Raw genomic sequence first — 25,220 nt, forward strand, 5'->3', positions numbered from 1 at the left:
ACAGCGGTTTAAATGGGAAAAGGGGAGGGTCTCCGCTGCAGCTCTGCGAAACTGACCCCGAGGAGCCGTTACGAGCGCGCGTCCCGGCTGACCGTGAATAAAACCGCAGCCCTGTTGCTGGCACCGCCATGCCGGCTGATTTTCCACTCAGGGCCTCAGCGCCTCCTGGCTAGGGAGGGTCAGGCATGTTGCCCAGGGAACATTTCGGATAGAATGGGGCGTGTTAATATTTTATACCGCTGTTAAGCTTGTGGACCTAATCCATTCTAAAATGAATGTTGATCGATAAATATCACAGTCAAAGTCCTAAACAGTTTGCATTAAAACTATTTTTATATGTAGGCATGCAAAACAAACTTAATAACAGTACAATTTGTTCAAATATTGGAAAGTCAATATGGCTCATGAAAGTGCGGCGTTTAAAAAAATGTGTTACGTTCTGCTACCGCTATAAATTCACACGGTCCAAAATCTATATAGTTGCTCTGAAAGACTTCAATGTATAGGTTCATTAAGAAGATTTAAACGCCGGTCATCTTCAAGTGGAGCACTTTTTACTGCCAGGCCCGAAGAACATTAAACGGCCCCAGTTAACAGTCAATCAAAGCACAGTAAAATGGTCTCCTGAAAGTTCCAGTGTTTTCTGTAGGGTCTGTCTGTACAGTCCCGTTCAAGAGGCGTTGTAAATTACGTACAATTACCATGGGACACAGATGAAGGCTGCTATTCATAAAATTGCTATCGCTTTTGGGATTTCTTCAGAATATCTGGTAAGAGTAGCAGTTACATTAAAAGAGGGGCAATCCAAAAAATAGCTGAATAACAAAGGATATGAATATGAAGGCAGATTTTAGTAGTCCTAACTGTAAAATGTTTATGTCTGAAAGTTGAGTCATGGTAACTGGACTTGCTTCTTTAAAGAAAGAAGGAATCCCGAATTCGACGAGTCCACACAGCAGGAGCCTAGGCTCTTTTGTTTTTTTGGGAATCAAATAGAATCTAAACCACCACACTATGAACTACCCTTGATGTAAGTCTGTGTTGATTGGCACTTTATGGAAAATAATTGCATTTAAGATCATATTGTGAAAGTTTCCAGATAAAGAAAACAATCAATTTTAACAAGATATAATTTTAAAGGAGCCTTTTTGCTTGTAGATATGCTAATGAATTCAATAACAATAAACTTTGATTTATGGGCTAAAATGAATTTTATTGCTCTTTCAATAAACAAAATAACAATAACAATACTGTTATAAAATTAAGGCGGACATAGACCACAAGCTCACAAGAGCAAGTAATCGAAATGTTGCCAGTGCAAACATCCCTTTTGCTTCCACACGAGATTGCAGTTAAACACTCTCTAAAATTTTTTTTTTTACATGAAAAAAGTGGTACAATCAAAATGAACATTATCAGATGCATCATAGGCAATGTCACATCATTTACAGCAGAATGATGTGCATGCATCATTTGAGTGCCACCAGCATTTTATTTAAAGGCATGGCAACTCACACATGCACACGCACACACAAGTCGATTGCTTTCCCATACTCATCCACACATACAGAATACACAACAACAATAAAACATTGCTTAGAATGATAGAACTCATCCTAAATAGTGGTATCACCCTACTCTTTAAAGCAAGGCTCTCAGTCACATTTAAAAAAAAAAAATGATAATTATACTAATAAAACATGTTTAATGGCCACATTTACAAATATATTAACCCTGTTGTTCAGAAGTATCGAATTGCTTTAGGCAAATGGAATTTTCTGTCTGGGCTTTATTTTCAGAGAGCCCAAATTTCAAAGATTCCTCTGCTGGAGTGCAAATTTGCGGTTAACAAATTGGTCTTACGTTGTAAAATTCTGGAATGATCTGATTGGACCATAACAAAAGGGATTGTGTGATGATGTGGAGTCATATAGTCACCACTGGTGGTGGAAAAGGTCTTTACAGGAATTAGTAATACAGTAATGGCTTTGCTAGCAGGTGTCGAGTACAGGTTACCGGTTTCAACGAACCTGGATTTCAATAATCCGAAACTCTTGGTCTTGCCCGCCACGGGTAAATTTGCTGTATTAAAATAATCAAAATGTGAATGATCCATATGATGGTGGAGTCTTTCTGAACTAGCAGGGTCAGGATAATGACCAGATGCATGTTACAGTTTATGAATATTAATTTCTCTAGTGATACTGATTATGTTAATTTAGCATTTTAGAAAGGTTTTAAGCAAGATATAAATGACAAAAAGTCAGTCATAGCTATACATAAATAAGCAAGCATGAGAACTGACAAAAAACAAAAAAACAAAAAAAAAAAAACAATAAAATAAGTTAGTAATAAAACCAAAAAAATGAAGGCAACTACAATATGTTAAGGTTCCTTCCAGTAGGTTCAGCAACGTCATAGCACATCATTTTACTAATTTAGTTTGTGTGCCAAATGCATTAATGGTTTTCCAACCATGCCAGTGCAATCATGTATAAATAGCTCTTCATTGGTCAAAATGTACGTCCAGTGAAAAAGAATCATGACGATAGCTTGGAGTAGCTGGGAGGGGAGAATTTTCGCTTCAGGTATTTAATGATGTAGAGAGGGAGACAGCTGACCATCGTTATTGCTGACACTTTCCACAGGAAGGCTTTGGTTGTAATAAAACCCAGGTCTGCGAGGGGACAGAGAAGGAGAGAGACAGGCACAAAAGAAAAATTATTTTTCATATTGCTTCCTCACTTCATCTATAAGACACAGTGGTATATTTTCAAGATGAACTTTAAGACACATTGGGTGCATTCAGGATAATGTGTTTCTTTGTGAATACATTTCATTACAAGGACAAGATAAACAGCGAAGGAAAGAGGACAGAGGACCTTGCTCTGTGTTGCGAGACAGGCAGGTTTGTTATTTTTTATATTATGCGTGAGACTGTTGACGGACCATATGCATTTAGGAACCTAATTCTTAATTAAATATGTTAAGTAGTCATAGTAGGTAAATAATTATCAGATAATTTCAGCAGTTTTGTGAGTGGTCTGCTGACTTTTTGGATGAAAGAGTGCCTAAAGAGTGAAGTATCTGGCAACACAGATTGCACTACTGACATATTGACAGACATGGCTTTATAGAGTACAGGGTGAGGAATTAGGCTGCATGACACCTGGCTTAATCATTAAAGACTGTATCCTGGGTGACAGAAATAAACTGCTCATAAACTACCAAATGATTCTTTCTTGTTTTTACTTTATTTATTTACACTATCAAACAGGCCATGCCTATTACATACTCTACAGACCAGGGCACATAAGGGCATAGGTTTGTTCATTTCCACTTCACGCTCAAGAACAGTTCTCCAGGTCACAGTTCTACTTCATGTTAGGTCCAGATCACTGATGGTTGTCTCCAGTATAGTGGGATGGTTCCCTGAAACTGAATTTCTTTTGGCCGAGGCATAAAATTGCAAGTTCTCAAGAAGACTGATTATATATGAATCAAAATATAATAGTTTTATTCCGTTTTACAGATCAAGTAGGGAAGAAAAAGAACCAAATGACTAGCTTTACATCTGTCACCCATTATTTCCTGTTCTTGTCACTGAGGGGGGGTGGGGGTTTGCATGTATTACAGAAAGTACTGGGCATGCCGTAGTGTGCCACAGCCCCCAGGGGCTAAATCAAACCAGTCCTGGATTTACGGCAGCTAGATTGTTGAATGGCAAAATGTTTCCAGACGCTGGGAACAGACGTGAGGAAACCAAAAGGGTAAAAAAACACAAATGCATGGAACAGAAGCAAAGCTTAAAAGCATACAGCAAGCATGAAAATGAGTGCAACCTGGACTTCAATATTTACACCGTTCAAGATGATGCAAGGTGGGGCAACAGTCAATGAATGTTAGTAAAAAGGAGAGGCATGATAATTTTTCCTCAGAACTCAAACCTACCCAAAAAAGCACCCAGCGAAACTCTGCCTATGCCTATCATAGACAGCCAGATAAGGACAAAATAGGAAGAAAGGAGGACAGGGGGAAAAAAAAAAAAAGTCAGAAGCAAGCACGTATACACATATAAGCACAATAAATTCAGGACAAGCATCATTGACAGCACTGTTACAGAAATTGGATCAGGATTATGAACTTATGTAGACTAAAATGTAAAAATGAGTATGAGCCAGGTATGAGTTTACTGCTGGCACCTAGTATCATTATTTCAGTCACATGGTCTATGGCTATTTGTAAAACTATTAGGTCTTCATAAAGATATAAAGAAAACTTTGGCACCCACTGCCATATTTATCACTGTTATGGCACATCGCCCAGTTCTAAGATGCGGCACAGTTAAAGACTGACAAAAAGATGACAAAAGCAAAGCTGCATGCTTGCTTATTTATTTCAGTTCTTCATTTTGTATGTTCCATAGCTTTAATTTGTTAGTCTTAGTGTGTAACTTAAGTAATTAAGTCTTATTGCATGACCATATAATGGTAAAAAAACGTAAAAAGGGAAATTGTTTAGATTTTTTAATTCAAAAACGATGCCACAATAACCACACAGAAAGTCCAGAGCCACCCTTTTATTTAGACCATTGACAGCTAGCCCGATCACTTACCTAACCCCAACCTTTTCTCAGACGAGGCATGAAAGCACTTACCAAAATACTCGTTGAGGAAGGCCAGTGAGGCCAGGTAGCAGGCCAGGCTGAAGAACTCTGCCACCACCATCAGCCAGTGCCAGGTGCGCACAGTGAGCGCCACCATGAGGAGCTCAGTGAGGATGAGGGCAGTGAAGGAGATGGCAACCACGTGTACAAACTCAGACTCGAACAGCAGCAGGGCCCCATACATCAGGATGCCACCTAAGCAAAATATTTTTTAGGGCGGTCAATCGATTCATTTATTCACTTAATTACACCTTTACTTAATTAATCTTGCTATGATACTTAGACAAGTGTGGGAAAGAGGCTGAGAATCACATGCCACCAAAACAAATTGTGAGTCCTTGATTTTTGCACTGCTTGCAAGCAAAATGTATAAAAAATATATACATTTTCCATTAATGCAAATATGCATGCAAACCCTCTAGCCAATAGGTTGCATTTATGTAAATTACCTATCAAACACCCGTTGGATTTATGTTAAGACAGCGGTGTTGTCACAAATGAGGAACAACAGTTAGATGTTCCTCCTGTGCTCTCAGACACGCCTACCATCAAGCATAGATGCAACAACATGCTTACGAATACAGGCTATAACTTAATTTACCATGTCAAATATATAAATTAATTGAAAACATGTGTCTTCCTACTTCCCCTTGTGTCCTTGTGTCTTCCTACTTCCCTCCCTAATAAAAACGATTGCATGCTGATATGTTAATGCATCACAAAACTAGGAGGGACACTCTTGGTAAAGAAACATGTTCTCCTGCAAGTTAGTGTTTCATGTGTTTCCTTGTAGGGATTCACACACAGCCCACCTAATATTACACATACATTAGTTATTAGTTAAAATCTCCTACCTTGGTATACACTAATCAATACCCAGATTAAGAAAGTCTTGAAAGATAAAGACCGGCCCTGAAAGAGATTAAGAGGATGTAAAAATATAATAGCAAAACATATTGTCAAAAATATATTATGCAAATTATATCATAATCACCAAGAAGTTAAATTGGTCTGATGACTGTTTCTTGGCTACATACCAGCAGAAGCAACATTTAAATTTGTGTTTCTATTTTGCAATCATGGCATGTGCGGTATTTGTTGAAATACAGTGGATTTAAAAAGGGCCCAGCCATATGCATTTCAAAACCAAAACCAGGCGTTTAATGAAAATGATTTAGAAACGAGTTTGGAGTGGACTAAAACTGCACCTTGGTGAGGTCTTTGTATAGTTCTGGGTAAAGCAGTGCCATCTCAGGCTTCACGTCTTGGTCCAAAACCAGCGAGAAGACTGGAAACATTGTGTAAACAGTGGCATACCTATTTATGGAAACAAGAAACGTGAGAATGAAACCCAAAAATACTCAGCAGTTCTTTATGAGATTGCAAGCATGCAAATAATGCTTACCCAACCATTAAGAATCCTTGATACAAGGGGACAGAAGCAAAATAGAACATAGAGGAGAATACTGCCTACAAAGAGGGTATAAGGGGGGGAAAAAAAGTTTAAAATCATAAATCCTTCATTATTATGAACCACAAAACGAGTTACTTTGAGTCTGCATGTCTGAGCTTCCTACCCCAATGCTTTAAGATATATTGAAGGGTTGTACCTGCATAGTGGATATGATCATGCCACGGTGCATTACGAACTGTCCCAAAGCGGCCGAACGCTTGTAGCTGTTACGGCCATGAACCATCAGCAGTCTCCCAATGTGCTTGAACTGGGTGATTGAGAAGTCTGCAGCCAGAGACGCTTGCTTGCCTTCCTTTAATAAGCGAGATCAGTGCAACCCAGTTACCCCAATAAATATATGGGCTTGGAAGCATATATTAAATGTAAACATATATAATTAAATACCTTTCCTTCAATGCCAATGCCACAGTCTGCCGCCTGGATCATGCTTACGTCATTCCCTCCATCACCTAGTCATTAAAAAATAGGAACTAAGCAATTTCAACAAAATAACAAATAATAATATACTTTAACAGAAGGTTAGGTTGCCATCTTGTGGACAGTGTGGAGGGACATAGATTTCGTTGCATGAGGATTTTTCTTCTCATTGTATTTGGCTAACCGATGGCACATGTCCGGTTGGACGTGTGCTGCTGTAGCAGCCGGACGATCTGGGCCTTCTGTGTAGGTGAACAGCGGCAGCACACCACAGCAGGGCACTGGCATGCCAGCTCCACAAACTCGTGTTCATAGTAGCGAAGGCACACCTGCAAGAAAGGAGCAGGATTATGGGGGACACAATTTACAAATATTCAAAAGTCTAACTCTCTCAAAGAGAAGCCTGAGGGGCTAATGTCTTTGCTGATTATATATATCTCACACACACACACACACACATACAACAATCTCATACATTACGTTATTGTTATATGCATTTGATGGATATTGAGTTGTCTTGTTTATAAAATGTATACGGTGTTTGCTGTTTCATCGCATATTTGTACAATACATTCTGTTGTGTTCCTTGAGAGACACCAATGACTGGAACACAATTCCTTGAGTGTGTTAACATACATGCTCAATAAACATGATTTTGATTCTGATAAATTACAGAAAATCAAATACAATTAAACCAAACAGCTTTGCACTGTGTCACGCAAGGTACACACCTCTAGAGAGTCTCCAGAGATGACCAGGGCACATTCGTGTTTCCGCCTAAATGCGTTTAACTCAAGGTGGGCCTCACCCCTGCTGGACACCTAGCAAGGGACACAAACCTTTCATTTCTCACTTTTCTCTTCTGTTCATGCAGATTGCATGGATGGATGAAAATGCTAATAGAAAAAAGGGGTCTCCTACAGGTTTGAAAACATGAATGTCCTGATTTCTGGAAACCAGGTGAGAGCTTTTTGCAATGCAGGTGGCGGTTTCCAGTTTGTCACCGGTCAGCATCCAAATCTGAAATGATAATTAGCATATTAACCCAATGCTTCTCAAGAAAATAAGTGACATTAGAGCACGTTAAATTGTTAGTATGCTAATGCTGGCACTCTAATACCAAAAATGCTAATGGGGCATGGTCACAAAGAGGCACATACAATTTCGTGACGTTTAGACAACGTTCAAAAAGTTGAATTTTAGCATGCTAACAATAAAAAATGTTAACTGGATGTGGCCACGATGAGTCACGTTAACTTAACGTTGGTTGGTTGGAAGACTGAAAATGTGACCATTGTTGCTCTGTAAAATGAATGCGTTTCAATGGGAGGATGGGGGTTGAAAGGGAGAAGTGCGGGTAAGGGGGATGAGTGGAAGGAGGTTAAATGTGGTTGAGTATGTGAAGGTTAAATATGTGGTGGTTGGAAGGCTGAGAGTGTGATTATTGTTGTTCGTTTAAATGCATGGGCAATGTAAATGGGAATATTGAAGGAAGAAAAAGATGAGCGGAGGATAAACGTGTCAGGATTGGAGGATGTGCAACGAAAAATGTGGTAGGAGATATATTTGTGTATGTTTCAGGGAGGGAAAAAAATAGAATAATAATGATACTGAGGAGAAGAAATCTGAATTAAGAAATCAAATTAATAAGCGCGCGCACAAACATTTCATTTTTTGGGTCAGTTTTCAAATTTGTACACTTGAACAGGAAGTGCGTTAACTTGGAAGTGTGCCCATGAGTTGCTACAGTTGCAGACCTTAATCCCGGCATTCCGCAGGAGCTCCAGCGTAGGGCGTACATCGGCTTGCAGCTTATCTTCCACACCCGTGAGGCACAGAAGCTCCATCTCTCTCTCCAGGCTTTCCACCACAGCAGCGACCTTCAAGGTGCGGTCATGGATGCTCAGCTTGGCCTGGTTGTAGCGACTCTGAAAGAAAAACAGCGAGCATAGGAACAGGAGGGGAAAAGAAGACCGTTATATACAATTATTACTTATCTACATAAAATAATCATTTTAACGTAACATCATGACGTTTCTGAAGTGATAGGTACCTCAAAATCTTGATACTGCTCCTCTGAAAGCGATTTCTTTGCAACCACTAAAGTGCGAAGTCCCTCTCTGGCCATATTTCCACACTAAAGAAGGGTGAGACGACAAAGAAAAAATTGTAAAATAATTTTCTTGGGCTTGAATTAGTTTTTCTTTGACTGCATGTTAAATGCAGACAATGAGGCAAGGAACTAGCTGTTTTGGCAGTTTTACCAGTTTATGCCAGCACAAAACCCAAAAGCACAATTTATCCCACAAAACACTGTCTGTAAGTCAACCTGAACTTAATTTCTATATCTGTTTTCATAATCAAATGTCCCCATCGAGGAATACACGTATATACAGACAATAAAACCATTTTAAAACTTGACTTACCTCCTCTTCCAACCAATCATTGTACTGCACAATGCTTGCCATGGCAACATCAGCACCTTTCATGTACAATGTGATGCTGCCAGTGGCTTCCTCCTAAAAGTGGAGGCAGTGAAACCATAAATAAATACAGAAATAACAAAAGAGAGAAATATGATCTATTAAAATACAGGAAAACTACAGACACACTCACTCTAACAATAATGCCCATGCGCTTGCTCTCTGATGTGAAGGGAAAGATCTGCAGGATGAAGTAGGTGAGGATCTGCCCAGAAGGAGTCTTCAACTGCAGAGAGGTCAGGTCGCGACTGACCAGGGTCAACCCCATTCTCTCCGTCCAACGTACAAGAGCAACCTAAACAAACACAAAACTTGTTCGGTTAAACAGTAACGTTCATGCACTGTTACAGTAACGTTCATGCACTGAAGAAAACCCCAAAAATCGGCCAATCAAACCTTTCATTCCACTAAAACATTTAACTACATTTGTCTTTTGAAGAGAAGAGCATGCAAACCTCGTCTGGGCTTGAGGCCTGGTAAGTGCGGTTGTCGTCGCTGAAGTCTTGGTCAGCCTCCGCCGCATCGGTCTCTCCGTTGATACCAGCCCGTGACTCGTAGACGGGCGTGACATTGTGGCAGAGGGCAATGGCTTTCACTGCCTCGTTGATACGGCTGCTGACACTCTTTCGGACCTTGGGCCCTGCAGAATGCTGGCTCTTGCCTTGCGATGGAGTGGCGGTGGAACTGGTGGTGCTGCCCCCGCCACCACCACCACTGTTGGACTGGCTAGCAGATGCCTTGGAAGGCAGAAAGGCAAAGGTGATGATCACAGGGATTAACGCAGTTAACAAAAGTATACAAAGCAAAACAAACTCAAATGAAGCAGTATTTAGAGCATTACTGTTGGTATGTCACTGAACTTCTTTGACTCGTCCCAGAAAAATGAAGAATCAATAAACAGCGGTTCTCATTTTCGGAATGGATAGATCATGGCTTTCATCACTCAAACCAAATATAGACTGAACCAAACCTTAAACTGAAACTAAAACTGTTTAAGCACCGAAATAACAAAAAAATGTAATATTTAAAAATGATATTACCTGCTCCAAATGCAGAAAAATGTAGCAATATTAAAATTAAAAAATGTATTTATAATATAAGTACCTGAGCATAGGCCTGAGCAATGTGACTCTGGATTTCATCCATTGTGTCTGTTCCATATGACACAGTGCCAAGGTGTAATCGTCTGAAGACCATCTCATTCTGAGTCAGTGTGCCTACAAATAAGTCAGAATTATTATCACGGTTAAATCGACGATCTTACATATGAAAAACAAACGATTAAAAACAAATGTCATTTCAATGTCAAAATGCTCTTTAAAAAATAAGACATTAGCAAGTATGGGGGTGTTTCCTTCCAACTTAGGGTTAGGACTAGTTCAGTTCACTTCAGCAATTGCGTTGGTGTACATTATTCAAAAGTTCCCACCCTTACATGTCAGTATAGGACTGGGGCTATATTGTTCCTTGGCAGACTCTGCAGGATGCTAGACAGTGTAACCTGTACAAAAACTCCACCTCCCACAGTCCTGATCGCAGCACTCCGGCGTCCCTGGAACGCTGGATGACAACTACCGGGTGGAACATCTCGTACCTGTTTTATCAGTTAGCAGGTAAACCAAGCGCCCCAGCTCTTCAGGGATGGTGCTGGTCCTCACCACTGTTCCGGGAATATTCTCATCTTTCATTATCATCCATCCATATGCAGACTTCCCCATGTCAAGGTTGACCCGGAGGCTGTGTTAAAGCATTGATTTATTACACTCATATGTAAAACAAACCAAAAAAAACTAACATTCACAAACCTACATATACAGAAAAATAAGTATTTACAACTGAGAATTAAAACTCCTCCATTGATTTAAGCCTATTCATTTGTACAGAACATGTGACGACATCTTTATAATACCTGATGGGAATAATGTAAGAGAACAGGACCACAAAGCGAAATAGGTTACGGAACCAGGGACCCAGGAACCCCTGCAGGGCAACCATGACGACGGACAGGACCACCTGTGCTACAAAGAGGGCCTTCGTGAGACGGTTCAGTTCCAGGTCAAGCAGCCCTACCTGCAGGCAGACAGTTACATGGTTCAACCCAAAATTTATTTCAGATATCTCACACACCATTATGACTTTCAAGATTTTCAACAAAATTCTTTTTTAAGCTTTTTTTAAGCAACATAACTTACCTTGTTCTTAGCATTAGAGGTGTTCAGAACACTTCTGGTCTCCTTGCCAGTGTATATTACCACCCCAATAACTGTACCTAGCCAATGGGGGGTGAGAAAACATTTCTATGATACCTGAGGTTCCACAGGACAACTCAACAAATCCAAGGTCTAGAATCCAAAACAAATGCTGCAGATATTAGCAATACCTACCTTACAAGAAAACTAGGGTAAAGAAGGGAGCTTGCTCACCAGATGCCACCACAGTGCTGGCCCAAAGTGTATTTTCAATGCTCAGGCTCTCATGAACATGTGGGTCGCTGTCCTCCTAAGTGACCATTAGCAAATGGAATTAATTACAATTCACTATTGAAGAAATCTGTGTATCAATGGCAAAATGTAGAGATTAATGCCCCATTAGGGGCAGTGGTGGCCTAGTGGTTAAGGAACTGGCCCCATAACCAGATATTCGAATCCTGATCCGCCAAGGTGCCACTGAGCAAAGCACCGTTCCCCCAGGCGTCTGTCGTGGCTGCCCACTGCTAACCAAGGGTGATCCATAACGCAATCAGTGTGATCAAGAGTCTTCCGCGATATTTTAATATTATAAGTACACTGATTTACACAGACCATCTGATTTACAAAAGAATAAAAACTCACTCACTCAATCAATGGTGTAAGATTACATACCCTTGTAAAGTTCCCTTCAAAACTGTGAATGTCCAGCAGAGGCTTCTGAGCATGGACATAAGCACTGATGGAGAACAGATCCTGTGAATGAGAAAGAAATGTGCAAAACCTACACAGGGATGTCTTCCAGGGTCTTTCTGAGTGTGGAGAACGTTTCAAACCCTTTAGTATCAACACTTTTTTGACTGTGTGTCTAACAACCTATAAATTACAATAATCATAAATTAATACCAACTGCAGTAAAACGGAAGCCCTGGAGAACGCCACCTCGCAAAAGACGATCAGCGTTTACTTGCAGGGCTGAGAGAGAGTGAAAGTTTATTTTTTTCTTACCACAATTGCTGGTAATCTCTGAGTGCATGCAACTGCTACTTTTAGCTTCCAGTCTGTCTCTCCATCAAGTTGGTCGGTCCTGATAAAGCAGGCCCCTGGCAAATAAACAGGAACAGAAGCAAACCAAACCAGAAATGACAATGTCCTATGACCCTTGTTACACAATATTAGTTATAATAAAGGTCTGATACGCATCATTGTTACAAATGTGAGATTTAAAAAAAAAAAAGAAACATTTTACACCCACCAGTTTTCTCTGTGGTCCTCAGAAAAATCATATCAGCAGGTATCCTCTGGTTCTACATAATAAATAAAACAAATTCTGACTTTGGACGAGGTAATCTTCACTTTAGCTGAATTCGACGTGAAACAGGTCAGTAGGAACTGACCTTTTCAACAATGATCAGGTCTCCAACTTGTATCTCAGAACTTTTCACTTGCACTTTGCCTAAAACAATGTTGAGTTGAGAAAAAAAATCATTTTGAACAATCCAATTTTGGTGACCAACGCTTAAATCAATAAGTGACAAGGGTCATTTTATGAATGGGGAGAAGGGAACATCTGTCCACCTCGCATGGTCAGCTTGGTGTACAGCTGCGAATTCATTTCTTTATCCCTTTTGTAACGTCGCACCTCGTCCACGGCCTCCCTCATCATGGTGACAGTCAACACAAAGCCCTGCAAATCAACAAAAAGACGCTGCACAGATGCGCTGCTGGTGCCACCTCTTACACATTCATGTTTTATACTGTTATGCACAATTACCAGAGGTGCCCAGTAGGTGTATAAAAACCCTATTTTTAATGATGGGACAAACTGGGAGCAAGCAACCACTAGGAAGTACAGGTTGAGGAAAAACTTGAACTGCTGATAGAGAACCTGAAGAGAGAGAGAGAAAAATGGAACAAGCGCAATTAACATTATCAAGAAGAAGGTCATATGAAGACCTTTGTTACATGAGCTTACCCCTGGCACAAAGGTGAACACATTGTACTTCTGGTTTTTAATGATGTTCCTTGGGTGTTTCTCTTCGCTTTTCTCTGGGCAGCCTAGCCATACAGTCCGAGCTTTCAACTCTTTCCTCTTGCGACATGTGCGGAGGAGGCAGTCACAACAGCTGTGGTGGGGGAAGAAATAAATAATAATAAAAAAAAGAATGGAATTTGTTGATGAAAACCACAATGTGTGCACCATGTGCTTTAAAGGAAAAGGATAAATGTTACAAGCAGTTCCTACCATCCACAAAGGACCTTCCAGCCACAAAACAGTAGCCAGCACAGCCCACGCTGTCTCTGGCCTACTCGTGCTCGAGGAAGAGTGTGATAGTCGCTCTCAGCACTTTCAAAGGCCTCCTCAGACATCATTAAAGGCATTTCATCAAGATTGGAAGCCTCGTCATCCCCCTGGAACCTAAAAAAAAAAAAAAAAAAGTAAAAAAAGAAAAAGGGTCAGAATGTTAACATGAAGTGATTGATATTGCCCAGCAAGCAGAGCGCAGGATGCAAAAAAAATTATAAATAAATAAATTAAAAAAAAAAAAAAAAAAAAAAGAGACATCAAAATGTCAACACGTCCCCCATAGATGACATGGTAGGGATTTAATTAAAACTACAACGAAAAGACAAGAAGAAGGAAAAAAAAAAAAAAAAAAAAAAAGTAAAACCTAGAATATATACAATTATAAAATACATTGAACCCTTATATGATTCAAGATTGGTTTATTGTCTGTACAACAGTATACACAGTATACCGTGTAATAATGTTTCACACAGACCACCCCATAGTGCAATCATAAAAGAAAGATTTTTTTTTTTATATATATCTATATATACACACTAAAGTAAAACTTAAATACTGTACAGGTTATAGCTATAAAGTAGAACTTTTCTGTACAATGAACAGTTCGAACAGGACGTAACTGGACAACATCAGGTAGGACGCTTGTAAGTGAATAAGTTAGATTTTTGCTTTATTGGCTCAACTATGTACTGATGCCTATTTATGTCTATTTGAAGATGCCTAATTTCGTTGTGCTATTTACAATGGCACATATATTCTGATAACAGGATATTTTACATTGTAAACTACGTCATACATACATATATTTTTAATGTATTTAGGGCTTGTTTACTTTACGCCGCTTAATTAATTAACTTGATAGAAAATTTTGGATAGTGTTAATGAACGGACCTCCAATATGTGGTGCGTCCTACCTGTAGATTGTTGTAATTTATTCTATTTTACAAATTAAAGCGAGTAGTAGCTCATTGACAAGTCATGTGCCAAGTCAGGCGCTGTCTGATCTGTAATGCGAACAGAAATTTCTCCTTTAGCTTCCAAGTGGTTGGTATAGTTTCCTACAGAATGAAAGCAGTTTTATAAACCTCACGAGATCCTAAAAACTCTTCTGCGTGACAAACGAGTTGTTTGACTTTGACAAAATAATCTCGAAACATTTTTGTGAGGACAATTACGAGTGACAAGTGACCCGTTACAAGTGAAGAGTTCTGGAAAATAGTTTTATTATTTTAAATATGAATGAACGTTAGCTGGCTAGCCAGCCTGAACCCCGACACTCGATTATACTTTTGTAAAAGTAGCCGAAAGCATATACTTTACAAGCGTTTTGGCTACTAAAAGACAAGTAAATACGAACAGATAAAACGAACACAACGCTGTCATACCTTGGCGCTCTCCCAGCATTGTAATATGAGGTCTTTTTCGAGTTCTTCCGCACTGGGTTCAGTGGGATGCTGTCAGCCATGTTGGCTGTAATGTGTTGAAGCGTGACGTCACGTACACAACACGTCCCTCAGAGATGACGTGGCAGGGACTTAAAACCAGCGTCGTTCATTTGAATTAAAACAACGAGGAAATCTGGTAAAACGTTTTGTTTTTTCGTTTAAATCCCGTCAATTGGAAATAAAAATGCCTACTGCCCGAACTCATATCATACGGTCGATATGTTGTCTATTGTTCCATTGCTGCTCTTATCTTGTGTGATTAATGTAAACTTGTGGGATTAATAAGGGATCATCTTATCTTATTTTAATGAATATAAAACAACATACATTTATATCCAATTATATACGCAAATGATAAACAAAGCGAGTAATAATGACTAAGCGCTTTTTTATATCATACTACTGTAACTATGAAGAGCAAGAATGGGGGCAGTGGTGGCCTAGCAGGTTTTAAAGTAGTGAACATTCCCATCATATAAAATAAACAGGAAGAAAGAACTAGCATGTAAACCTCCGGGGTCTTAGTGGACTTCTGGCATCTCAGTGGATCTGCAGACAGACTCGTCTGGTGTTCTTTGGATCTTGTTTGTGTTTCCCTTGTAGTAGGAGGAGCCTGCAATTACCCAACTCCTCCCATGCCTGATTCCAATTAGTGTTCCAATCGGAACGGGAATTTTAAAGATGGTGTAGGTCCACTGAGAGGAGGGGAAGGAGAAAGGGGCCGCCACTACCCGATTTGGACTGCGCATGCATACCCAGACAGCCACCATTGTATGGCCTAAACCTAACAGCTGTCCAATCGGTTCCAAATCGGGTAGCAGTTCTTAGCGGCCTAATTTTTGTTTCTTTCTGCATGTGAATATGAAGTGAAAGTGAAGTGATTGTCATTGTGATACACTGCAGCACAGCACATGGTGACACAAATGGGGCAGAGGTGGCCTAGCGGTTAAGGAAGCGGCCCCGTAGCGGCCGATCTCAAAAACAAAACTGATTTGATTGCATTAGAATTTTTTGTTAGTGTCAAATAATACATATTGACTCCCCTTGTGGCTAAAAATGTAGATGCACCAAAATCTACCATAAAATTCTCACATCAAAAAATGTTCCCTTTGTCAACTTGAGCCCTTTCATTCAATAATATTCAATAATTTTCAGGATTTTAAGCCAAGAGTAGCGATGTAACACATATGGTAACTGTTAAAAAACCCACCTTTGGGCTTATGCTGGACCAGTGTTGAAATTTTTATGAGAGTTTGAAGCATTTTGGGTGTGGCCTATTTAATAACTCCCCTTTTATTACAGTGAGTAATAAAAATTCTCACATACTCCGAAACATTCTCAGCATTTAACATCATACTGAATGATATCAAACATGGCCTATCTAGTGTTTTTCAGTCAGATGTAACATGATAATTAAAAACATCATAATTAGATGAATGAGGTAAGGTAATTGAAGGTAACACATTTGATACAAGCGTTCCTGAGTTTAGGAATCATATCAAAAAGTCTTTCTGTAAGATTCAAATTTGAGGGGACAGGGAAGGTATGCTGGCTTTGGCTCCACTGTGTCTGACAAAGGGGGGTGTCACGGTCCCAGCCCCAACCCTCAGACCACAGAGGGCACAGGGACGGCGACCTGGAAGCAGATGCATGTGGAGCCAGTCTAGTCCATAAAGGCTGTCCTCCATCTTGAATGCCTGCTCATTCAACTTGTTTTTTTGCCCATTGTTTACTGCTCGGTCATTAGACAAATTGCCAAACGCTTGGTAACTAACCCCCTGACCCCTCTGAATGACCATTCATTTGGATTACCTCTCTTGCCTTTGATGTTGCTGTCTTTCCGCCTGGAATCAGACTGCTCCGCTGAAGGAATGGAAACGAGGGGTTCAAAGGGGTTAAATGCTTTGAGCTGAAACAGGGGCCCCTCTGGTTTGGCTATGTGTAGAATTCTGTGCAGCTTGATAGAATTCTGTGAGAGCTACCTGCTTGCCTGCCTTCAAAAGTCCTACACCTTGCACATGGTTATGAGAACTGCCCAGCTCTCCTGCAGATCAGCAGTCCAGAACACACACTCCTGTATGGTACACACAAACAGATAGACGGCACAAAGCACAAACCAGGCAGAGGGAGACATGGGAATGGGTTCTCCAACACTATGCTATGCATATCCACGAGCCCTAATCAGCGTCAGCTGGGCAGGATCAGGACTTGCTCCTGAGCGAGTGACGCCAGGGGGAAGCCGAGCACCACAGTACTCCCCCTCCATTATCTACAGTGAATAACACAACTGTCACGGGTGGGCTGGACATGGCGGTGAAGGAGGACGCATTCACACGATCACAGGACAGGGGTTTAATACAGACTTCACAAGACAGGGGAACATCTACACGCACAATTACCTGACAGTGAACAGACACAAACAGGATAGTTTTATACAATTATATAAATAGACAGCAGGTGAACACGATCAGGGAACATTACACAGGACGAACATGAAACTCCGGTCCGAACTCCGGATCCGGAGTCAACCCCTGCCGGTCCGGATCATGACAGTACTCCCCCCTTAAAAGCACTACCACCTGGGAGTGCCCACAAAACGGTCCATGAAAGGGGGGAGAAGTCCATAAGGACGAGTGGCGGTTGTCCTGCACCGGCGGCGTCAGGCCCGGGCCAAAGCACGGCTCGTCCGTGGGGGACCGGCATCCTGTCCGCCGTCCGCAGGCACCGTCACTCCGGTCAGTCTCCGGCACGACCCGCTGGAAAGTTCGCCGCCTCCCTCGTCTCGGTTAATGCCAGGAGCACCTGAACTGCGCGACCGGTCTCCTCGACCCCACGGTAGCTTTCGTAGGCCGCCGAGAGTATGCCACGCTTGGGGAAACTTTAAAAACATGGACTGGATCTTGGGCAGGGAACTGGCGATTACCGGAGCTGCGTCGCTGGAGTCCGGACGAGACGGGGACGTCCATACATGGAACCTTGAACATGGATCTGTGGGGCAGACGTCCTCCCGACCATCCACGGTTCCCTGGATCTCAGCGGGGCGTAGATCAGCTGCGTCCACATGGTCGCGTCATTCTGTCACGGGTGGGCTGGACATGGCGGTGAAGGAGGACGCATTCGCACGATCACAGGGGTTTAATACAGACTTCACAAGACAGGGGAACACCTACACGCACAATGACCCGACAGTGAACAGACACGAACAGGATATCTTTACACAATTATATAAATAGACAGCAGGTGAACACGATCAGGGAACATTACACGAGACGAACATGAAACTCCGGTCCGGACCCCGGATCCGGAGTCAACCCCTGCCGGTCCAGATCATGACAACAACGTTTCAATTACTTCTCCAACGTTGTGTGTAATGAGCCTCATTTCTATTGGGGCATAATTTCCGTTGTGTTGCACCATTTTCATTCGTGTTGCTTCATTTGCATTTGTGTTGACCCTTCTAGTAATTAATTACATTTCCATGTTGTTATTAAAAGAACATTTCATTAAAGAACTAAAAAAAATTTTCATTTTATAATATTAACTATAAAGAACTATACAGTCCCTGACAAAAGTCTTGTCGCTTGTGTAAATCGACCTCAAGTGCCGCTGAAATATATTTCTAATCAAGATTTTTTTTTACAAGAAATGGCTCATTTTATTCCCAACAGCTTTTGTAATAATGTTTCAGTGCAAGACGAAACTGTCAAAAAGTATTCTAATATTAAAAAGCTTGGTAAAACCCATTCAGTCAATTTTTGCAAAGACATAAGTGTTGTCGCCTTGTCATATGAGCTTCACACCTGTGACTAATAATGGATCAATTAGGCCCAGGTGTATAAAAAGAACCTCAGTACACTAGACCTTCACATCAACTGCAACTAGACCTCTGCAAACATGCCTAAGATTCACCCTGATACTAAAGTGTTGATTATCAAGAGGCTGAAGACCAAATTCACTGTTAATGTGGCAGACACCTTCAATGTGTCTCAGCGTCAAGTACAGAGGATAAAAAAAGATTTGAAGAAACTGGAGACGTTTTTTGACAAGCCCAAACAACTGCTTGAGAGGACCAGTGCCAAGAAACCAACACTAATCGAAAGACATTTCAAAAAACGTGTCATTTGCCAAGGCCCACATCCTGCTAAAAGGATGGATCCTGGAAAAGGGGAAGAAAGGTGGATTTTTCAGATGAATCTTCTGTTGAATTACACCACAGTCACCACAAATATTGCAGGAGACCTACTGGAGCCTGCATGGATCTGAGATTCACACAGAAAACATTGAAGTTTGTGGCGGAAAAATCATGGTCTGGGGTTACATCCAGTATGGGTCTGTGCGAGAGATCTGAAGGCAACATCAATAGTCTGAAATACCAATAAATCTTCGCTACCTTTAATATTCCCAACCATAGAAGAGGCAAAATTCTTCAGCAGGATGGAGCTCGATCACATACATCCATCTCCACATCAAAGTTCATCAAGGCAAAGAAGATCAAGATGCTCCAGGATTGGCCAGCCTATTCACCAGACCTGAACATCATTGAGCATGTGTGGGGTAGGATGAAAGAGGAATCATGGAAGACGAAACCAAAGAATATTGATGAACTCTGGGAGGCATGCAAGACTGCTTTCTTTGCTATTCCTGATGACATCATCAATAAATTGCCAAAACGCATGGATGCAGACCTTCATGATTAAATGATAAATCTTTTTTTTTTCAGTGAAACTAATTCATTTCAATGCATTAAACATAATTTGGTAGGGTTTTAGCTTTTCATATGAGCTATTTCTAACACCAATTGATTGATTAATTAAAAGTCAGGTTAATAATAGCAGGTATTTCTACAAAATAAATAAGTGACAAGACTTTTGTCAGGGACTGTATATAGCAAGAAGTTAAGAAAATTAGATTTGAGGTATCACTATGTTATAGTTGCTTATTTAAGGATTATAACATATGATTAACAAGAAAAAGGATAAAAACGAAGAAAAAAGAAAAGAAAAACCAGCATATATCAATTTAAGACCTTGACGAAGAAGAAATATTTCTCATTGACATTATGGAGAAGTTGGACATTCCAGTGAAAGATCCTTACCAGGACTTTAATTTTATGAAATGCATAGGGTCAGGACGTTTTGGCAAGGTTTACAAGGCCAGGAGTCGCCATACTGGCCAAATGGTTGCAGTGAAACGTATAAGGGTTACCGGTTGGAACTATGCACAAAGAATAGTAGAGTCTAATGTACTAAATTAATTAAAACACAAAAATATTATTACGCTCTTTGGGAGATATTACTGGGACAAAACCATTTATGTTTCTATGGAGCTTTGCAGTGCCGGGGATTTATCTAGACTCTATGCAGAAACAGGACCATTCAAGGAAAGAGAAGTGGCTTATGTGACCAAAGAGCTCCTTCAAGCTCTCTGTGCTGTACATCATCAAGGATATATGCACAGAGACATCAAGCCAGGCAATATTTTCCTTACTGATACCGGTGAGGTGAAACTAGGGGATTTTGGCTTGGCAGGACGGATGCGCAAAAGGTCTAATGCAAGACAAATTGTCGGCACCTATATTTTTATGGCTCCAGAAGTGTCACAAGTATTGCTAAACAAACCATACAATGAGAAATGTGATGTGTGGTCCATGGGAATCACTCTGATTAATTTGGCTGAAGGTAGATATCCTCTCTTCTTAATGAGTACTAGATCAGTTATTAAGCACTGGCAGTACAATGAGACCCTCAAGTTGAAGAAGCCATAAAAATGGTCTACAGAGTTTCACAACTTCCTTGAGGCTGCTCTGACTAAAGACCCATCGATGAGACCGACTGCAAGGCAACTTTTGCAACATGACTTTGTGAGAAACCTGCAGACTGAACAATCACCCCTGAAACGATACATGAGAGGATGCAAGTTTTTAAAAAAAATTAGAAAGTCTTTCCATTAGTTCTCAGAAATACTGCATGCAATTTATATGTTCTTAAGTGAATAAAAATAAATAAATAAATAAAAACACCAAGGGAGATGAGAGTGTCTAAATGAAGCTGCCCTGGCCTCAGGACCATATGATTTTTATTTTACACAAACAGCGAGCTTGCTCTCAACTGGAACAGCTAAACACTAAACTGTACATTTCTGGGACAGTATGGTAGGAGGCCATGTGAATGAGGCCTTTGAGGTCTCATTGACGAATTTGACCACATAATGTGAAGTAATGTAGAAACATTTATGGGAACACATAGGATACTAAAATTACCAATGGCGTGATTGGGGCTACATATCACCAGGCGGCGCAATGGATGGGCCAGAGCGGATCTCCAACATGCAGCCCGAGGCATCCACATACCAATGTCTCCCCTCTGCATAGTTCGTGCTGTATGTTGTCTGTCTATCTATGACGGGCCGTTTAGGAAATATTTCAGACTTTTGTTACACAAACATGTGAAACACATACACATTCACATATGATACTGACAAGCATGCATTTATACTACTGAAAACTTGCTCACACAGATACGATAAATACGTTTTTACTTAGCTTATTCCTGGGAGTTTTGGGACAATGGAGACATAATACAGTTTTTCACGGATACACTGCGTTTTATTGAGATGATACAGACAGAAAGAGATGGGAGAGTGGTGTCGCTACACGATTTGGACTGCGCATGTGTAAAAAAACATTACTTTGAATCGGGTCGCCACTTAACAATCCACAGAACCGCCTTCCAGATATTGTGAAAAGTTTTCACTCACACGAACATCTGAAAAGCAATGCTATATGGGCATTTAACACACCATTTAAGTTACATTTTTGTTCGTTACATAAGAGTTTATCTCACCTGTAACTGTGTGAGTGTTTCATGTGTGTGTGTGTGTGTATCCTTTTTTTTCACCTGTATCTGTGTGAGCGTTTCATATGTGTGTGTGCGAGTTTTCAATAGTATAAATGCATGCTTGTCAGTTTCATATGTGAATGTGTGTATGTTTCACATGTGTTTGTGTAACAAAAGTCTGTCAAAAGAAATATTTCCTAAACGGCCCCTCATAGTCTGTCTCTTTGTATGTGCAATACAGGAGCGTGTGTGGGATTGCCTGCCTGTAGGAAAGCTGGATGGTTCTCATGGCTGTGTGCAAGGCCAACATTTGAAGGTGTGTAAGCAGGGAGCAGTATCAAGCTCCACAGAGTTCTACTCACCAGCGTTGTGACTTGTTTTTACCAATTTCCTTGTTTTCCTTAAACTGTAAACTGTGTTCCTTTTCTCCCTACCTTCGGTGTCCATCGTTTCCCTCCCCCCCCCTCGGCTGTGACAAGGACTTTTTTATTGATGACCTTCTTAGACCATGATCTAATTCCTTAATGTTCTTTGTCATAAAGCTCACCTATTTAAGAATATTGCTATTTAAAGAAACAAGAAAAAGAAATAACTTTATCCAGTATAATTATGGAAATGGTTAAGATTAATTACAATAAACTTTGGGCTGATGAAATGGAAGCTCTTAAAAATCTTGTAGATGAACAGCTTTCGGATTTCCAATAACCCAAAACTTTCAAGTAAACGGCAACATGTTATATATAATACATTCTGATTTTCAAGTAGCTGCAGGTGGCTTATGACCACAGTGCGCACCCTCAGAAAAGACGTCTCATTAAAAAAGTTCTTGAGGGACTAATGGGTCGTTTGCTTGAAGTTAAAAATGACATGGTAGAGACAGACTTCTCTGAGCACCATGAAATGAATGAAATATTGCGGAGTCTACAGTTAACACCTGCAGACATTGAGATTCCAATTCCAAAATATTTTGGCCATGAGCAAAGAACTAATGAATAGCAGATGCTGAACATTTCCCCAGAAGTTGTTGGTGATGCAGAATCCACTTCATTGCAGCCAATTTAACCAAATATGTTGCCAGTTGCTGCCAATGGAAACGATTGGAGATGCAAGAAGAAAATTGAAAATGAGCAATAGTACAAACAGGACATTAAAAATGTCACAGAGAAACTCAGAGACAGGGAAGGACCTGAAATGATATACAATATGAAGGAACAGATACGGCAGTGGTTCTTTGAATGTTATACAGCCTTAGGCTCCTTTCCTGACTATCCTGCTGAACAAGATGGTGGATGTGCTTTGATTTTTGATAATAAGACACCTGAGCAGTTAAAGATAATAGACATGAACACAAGCGAAGTAAAATAGCCCAATGCAAAGGAGCAAAAGACAGATTAATCCAAATCATAAATTATACCTGATGAAAAAAAAACATCAACTTTCTTAACTGATCTCCAGACTGCATACGACGAGTATACCTCAGTGTGGCAGCATCGTAACGAAGCCAACAATTTCAGTCAGAGGCACGAGACAGACTTAATCACAGAAAAAATAAAAGTTGACCTGGAAATTGAAATTCGACGTCAAGTAGATGAGCTCATGAGAGATGAACTGGAATGTCTAAAGCGGGTTGATAACAAGGGCAAGGACAAAGATAAATAACGCAAAGGAAAAAACGAACCAAAGCAAAAGAAAGGAAAGAAAGTTGCACCTGAAATGGATATTGAGAGCGTATTTCAAACGTTGAAAGATGAGGGCATACTGCAGCAAGTACAACATGTTAAACTACCAGACTATCTTGGAGATTGGAACTTTAAATCAGGGGCTAAAGAACCCCTGCCATCCTTGGCAGATGTGCGCCAGCTCATTACACTCTATGCTGTTTTACCTCTAGGTTCACAGTCGGTGCATAAAAATGCCCCCCTGGTGAAGTCTATCCTGCTTGCTGGGTCTAAGGGCGTGGGAAAGAAGATGCTGGTCCATGCCATCTGCAGCGAGACAGGTGCAAATTTATTTGATCTCTCACCTCTGCTTACAGAAGAGTCCCCCCAAAAAAAATAAAACTTGGTTGAGATGGTGTTTACGGTTGCCGAAAAGAAGCAACCATCTGTGGTATGGCTACGAGAAGCTGAGAAACATTTAAAAGTTTTAAAGAAATTTTTGCCCAAAGCTCTTACTACTATTGAACCTGGGGGACGAGTTCTTGTCATCGGAACAACAGAACAACCATTTCGTGCAGATCTTCAGTCTGTGATTGAAATTTTCAACAAGGTGATAATAATTCCACATCCAGACTATGGCTCTAGATTTGTGCTGTGGTCTGAGCTGATAACAAGAAATGGTGGCAAGGTCACAAATGATGTTGATATTGGGTCTCTAGCCAAAAAGTCAGATTGCTATACAATGGGTCGCATTGAGGAGTTAATACGCAGTGTTCTAACTGTGGCCCGTATTGACGAACAGCATAAGAATCAGCTGACCACAAGTGAGTTTGCTGATCATTTAGGGGATGGTCAGTCTGTGACCAATACTGAGGATGAAGAACTGAAAGATTGGTATGAAAATTTTTAGAAAATGAAAAAAGGCGATGAACAGGGAGATGCCAAAAAAACTGCCAAAAAAACTGCCCCAAAAAAATGAAAAGACTATATTATTACATGTGGTATTTTATATTGGAATACTATACACTATACACATCACCAGTGTTAAATGAACTCTCAATGTGTTAATTTTAACACTTTTAAAGTGTTTATATAATTCTCTCTGGCCAGTGTTACATTAACTCTATCTTAGTGTTGTTTAATCTACTCTGATAGTGATAAATACGAACGTTTCGATAGTGTTATGTTAAATCTTACTAAAGGTGAAACCTTTAGAAACATTAGAAAACTCTAATTGTTTTAACACCATGCAAGTGTGATTAATATCTGACTGGTGCAGATTTAACACTGATTAAGAGTTCATCTTATACATGAAGAGCAAAAGTAAACTCTGAACAGTGTTTATTTTGTTAACAGGCGCATTTGAAACATTTTAAAACCAATTGCGTGAAACAAGAAATTATTGGCAAACAAATATTGGCAAATTCGTACTATCTTGTCTTAAGGTGTTTAAATGATAATAAAGCATGCACAACATCTATACACATTGAACTGTTTTAATTATTACTTTTTATTAAACAAGCCCCCACTAATCCATTCTGAAACTTTCCTCAAAATGTCAACAATAAAAAAAATTTATACAACTTAAATAACATACTGCTTGTAATAACACAGACACATACACAGAATTAAAGCCCCACGCATTTGTAGCCTCCCGCGTCTTTAGCCTCCGGCGTCTGTAGCCTCCCGCGTCTGTAGCCTCTGCCGTCTTTAGCCTCCCGCGTCTGTAGCCTCTGGCGTCTTTAGC

General features: G+C 40.3%; 1 protein-coding gene and 1 pseudogene across 6 annotated transcripts; one reads left to right on the plus strand and one right to left on the minus strand.

Moving 5' to 3' along the window:
• Positions 1-1,192: 1,192 nt before the first annotated feature.
• atp9b (ATPase phospholipid transporting 9B) lies at positions 1,193-15,009 on the minus strand. 6 transcript variants are annotated; one of them, XM_028964092.1, is made up of 30 exons: positions 14,920-15,009; positions 13,472-13,645; positions 13,202-13,352; positions 13,001-13,114; positions 12,805-12,913; positions 12,624-12,682; positions 12,482-12,533; positions 12,235-12,329; positions 11,902-11,982; positions 11,464-11,539; positions 11,233-11,309; positions 10,950-11,110; positions 10,635-10,777; positions 10,145-10,257; positions 9,496-9,777; positions 9,174-9,335; positions 8,984-9,076; positions 8,611-8,694; positions 8,315-8,485; positions 7,479-7,577; positions 7,289-7,378; positions 6,742-6,886; positions 6,525-6,589; positions 6,277-6,432; positions 6,072-6,136; positions 5,875-5,983; positions 5,521-5,578; positions 4,658-4,861; positions 3,952-3,984; positions 1,193-2,677 (listed from the first exon to the last, which is right to left on the minus strand). In XM_028964092.1, the coding sequence occupies exons 1-30, from the start codon at positions 14,997-14,999 to the stop codon at positions 2,541-2,543; spliced, it is 3,438 nt and encodes a 1,145-aa protein (XP_028819925.1). In that variant the 5' UTR covers positions 15,000-15,009; the 3' UTR covers positions 1,193-2,540. The 6 variants fall into 6 exon arrangements, 5 of the variants coding, with proteins under 5 accessions (XP_028819925.1, XP_028819926.1, XP_028819923.1 ...); XM_028964093.1 differs by lacking the exon at positions 3,952-3,984; XM_028964090.1 differs by having other exon boundaries at positions 11,233-11,303; positions 12,805-13,114.
• A 7,485-nt stretch (positions 15,010-22,494) lies between these two features.
• LOC114770624 (dynein regulatory complex protein 11-like) lies at positions 22,495-24,383 on the plus strand (annotated as a pseudogene).
• Positions 24,384-25,220: the final 837 nt, after the last annotated feature.

This window comes from Denticeps clupeoides, chromosome 20 (assembly GCF_900700375.1).
Source record: "Denticeps clupeoides chromosome 20, fDenClu1.1, whole genome shotgun sequence".
Taxonomy (NCBI): Eukaryota; Metazoa; Chordata; class Actinopteri; order Clupeiformes; family Denticipitidae; genus Denticeps; species Denticeps clupeoides.

Coding starts and splice junctions, on each gene's coding strand:
- atp9b (XM_028964089.1), bottom strand. CDS start 14,999: ATGGCTGACAGCATCCCACTGAACCCAGTGCGGAAGAACTCGAAAAAG. Junction 13,646..14,919: donor AATGCTGGGAGAGCGCCAAG/GTATGACAGCGT, acceptor TTTTTTTTTTAG/GTTCCAGGGGGATGACGAGG. Junction 10,258..10,634: donor CCTGCTAACTGATAAAACAG/GTACGAGATGTT, acceptor ACTTATTTGTAG/GCACACTGACTCAGAATGAG.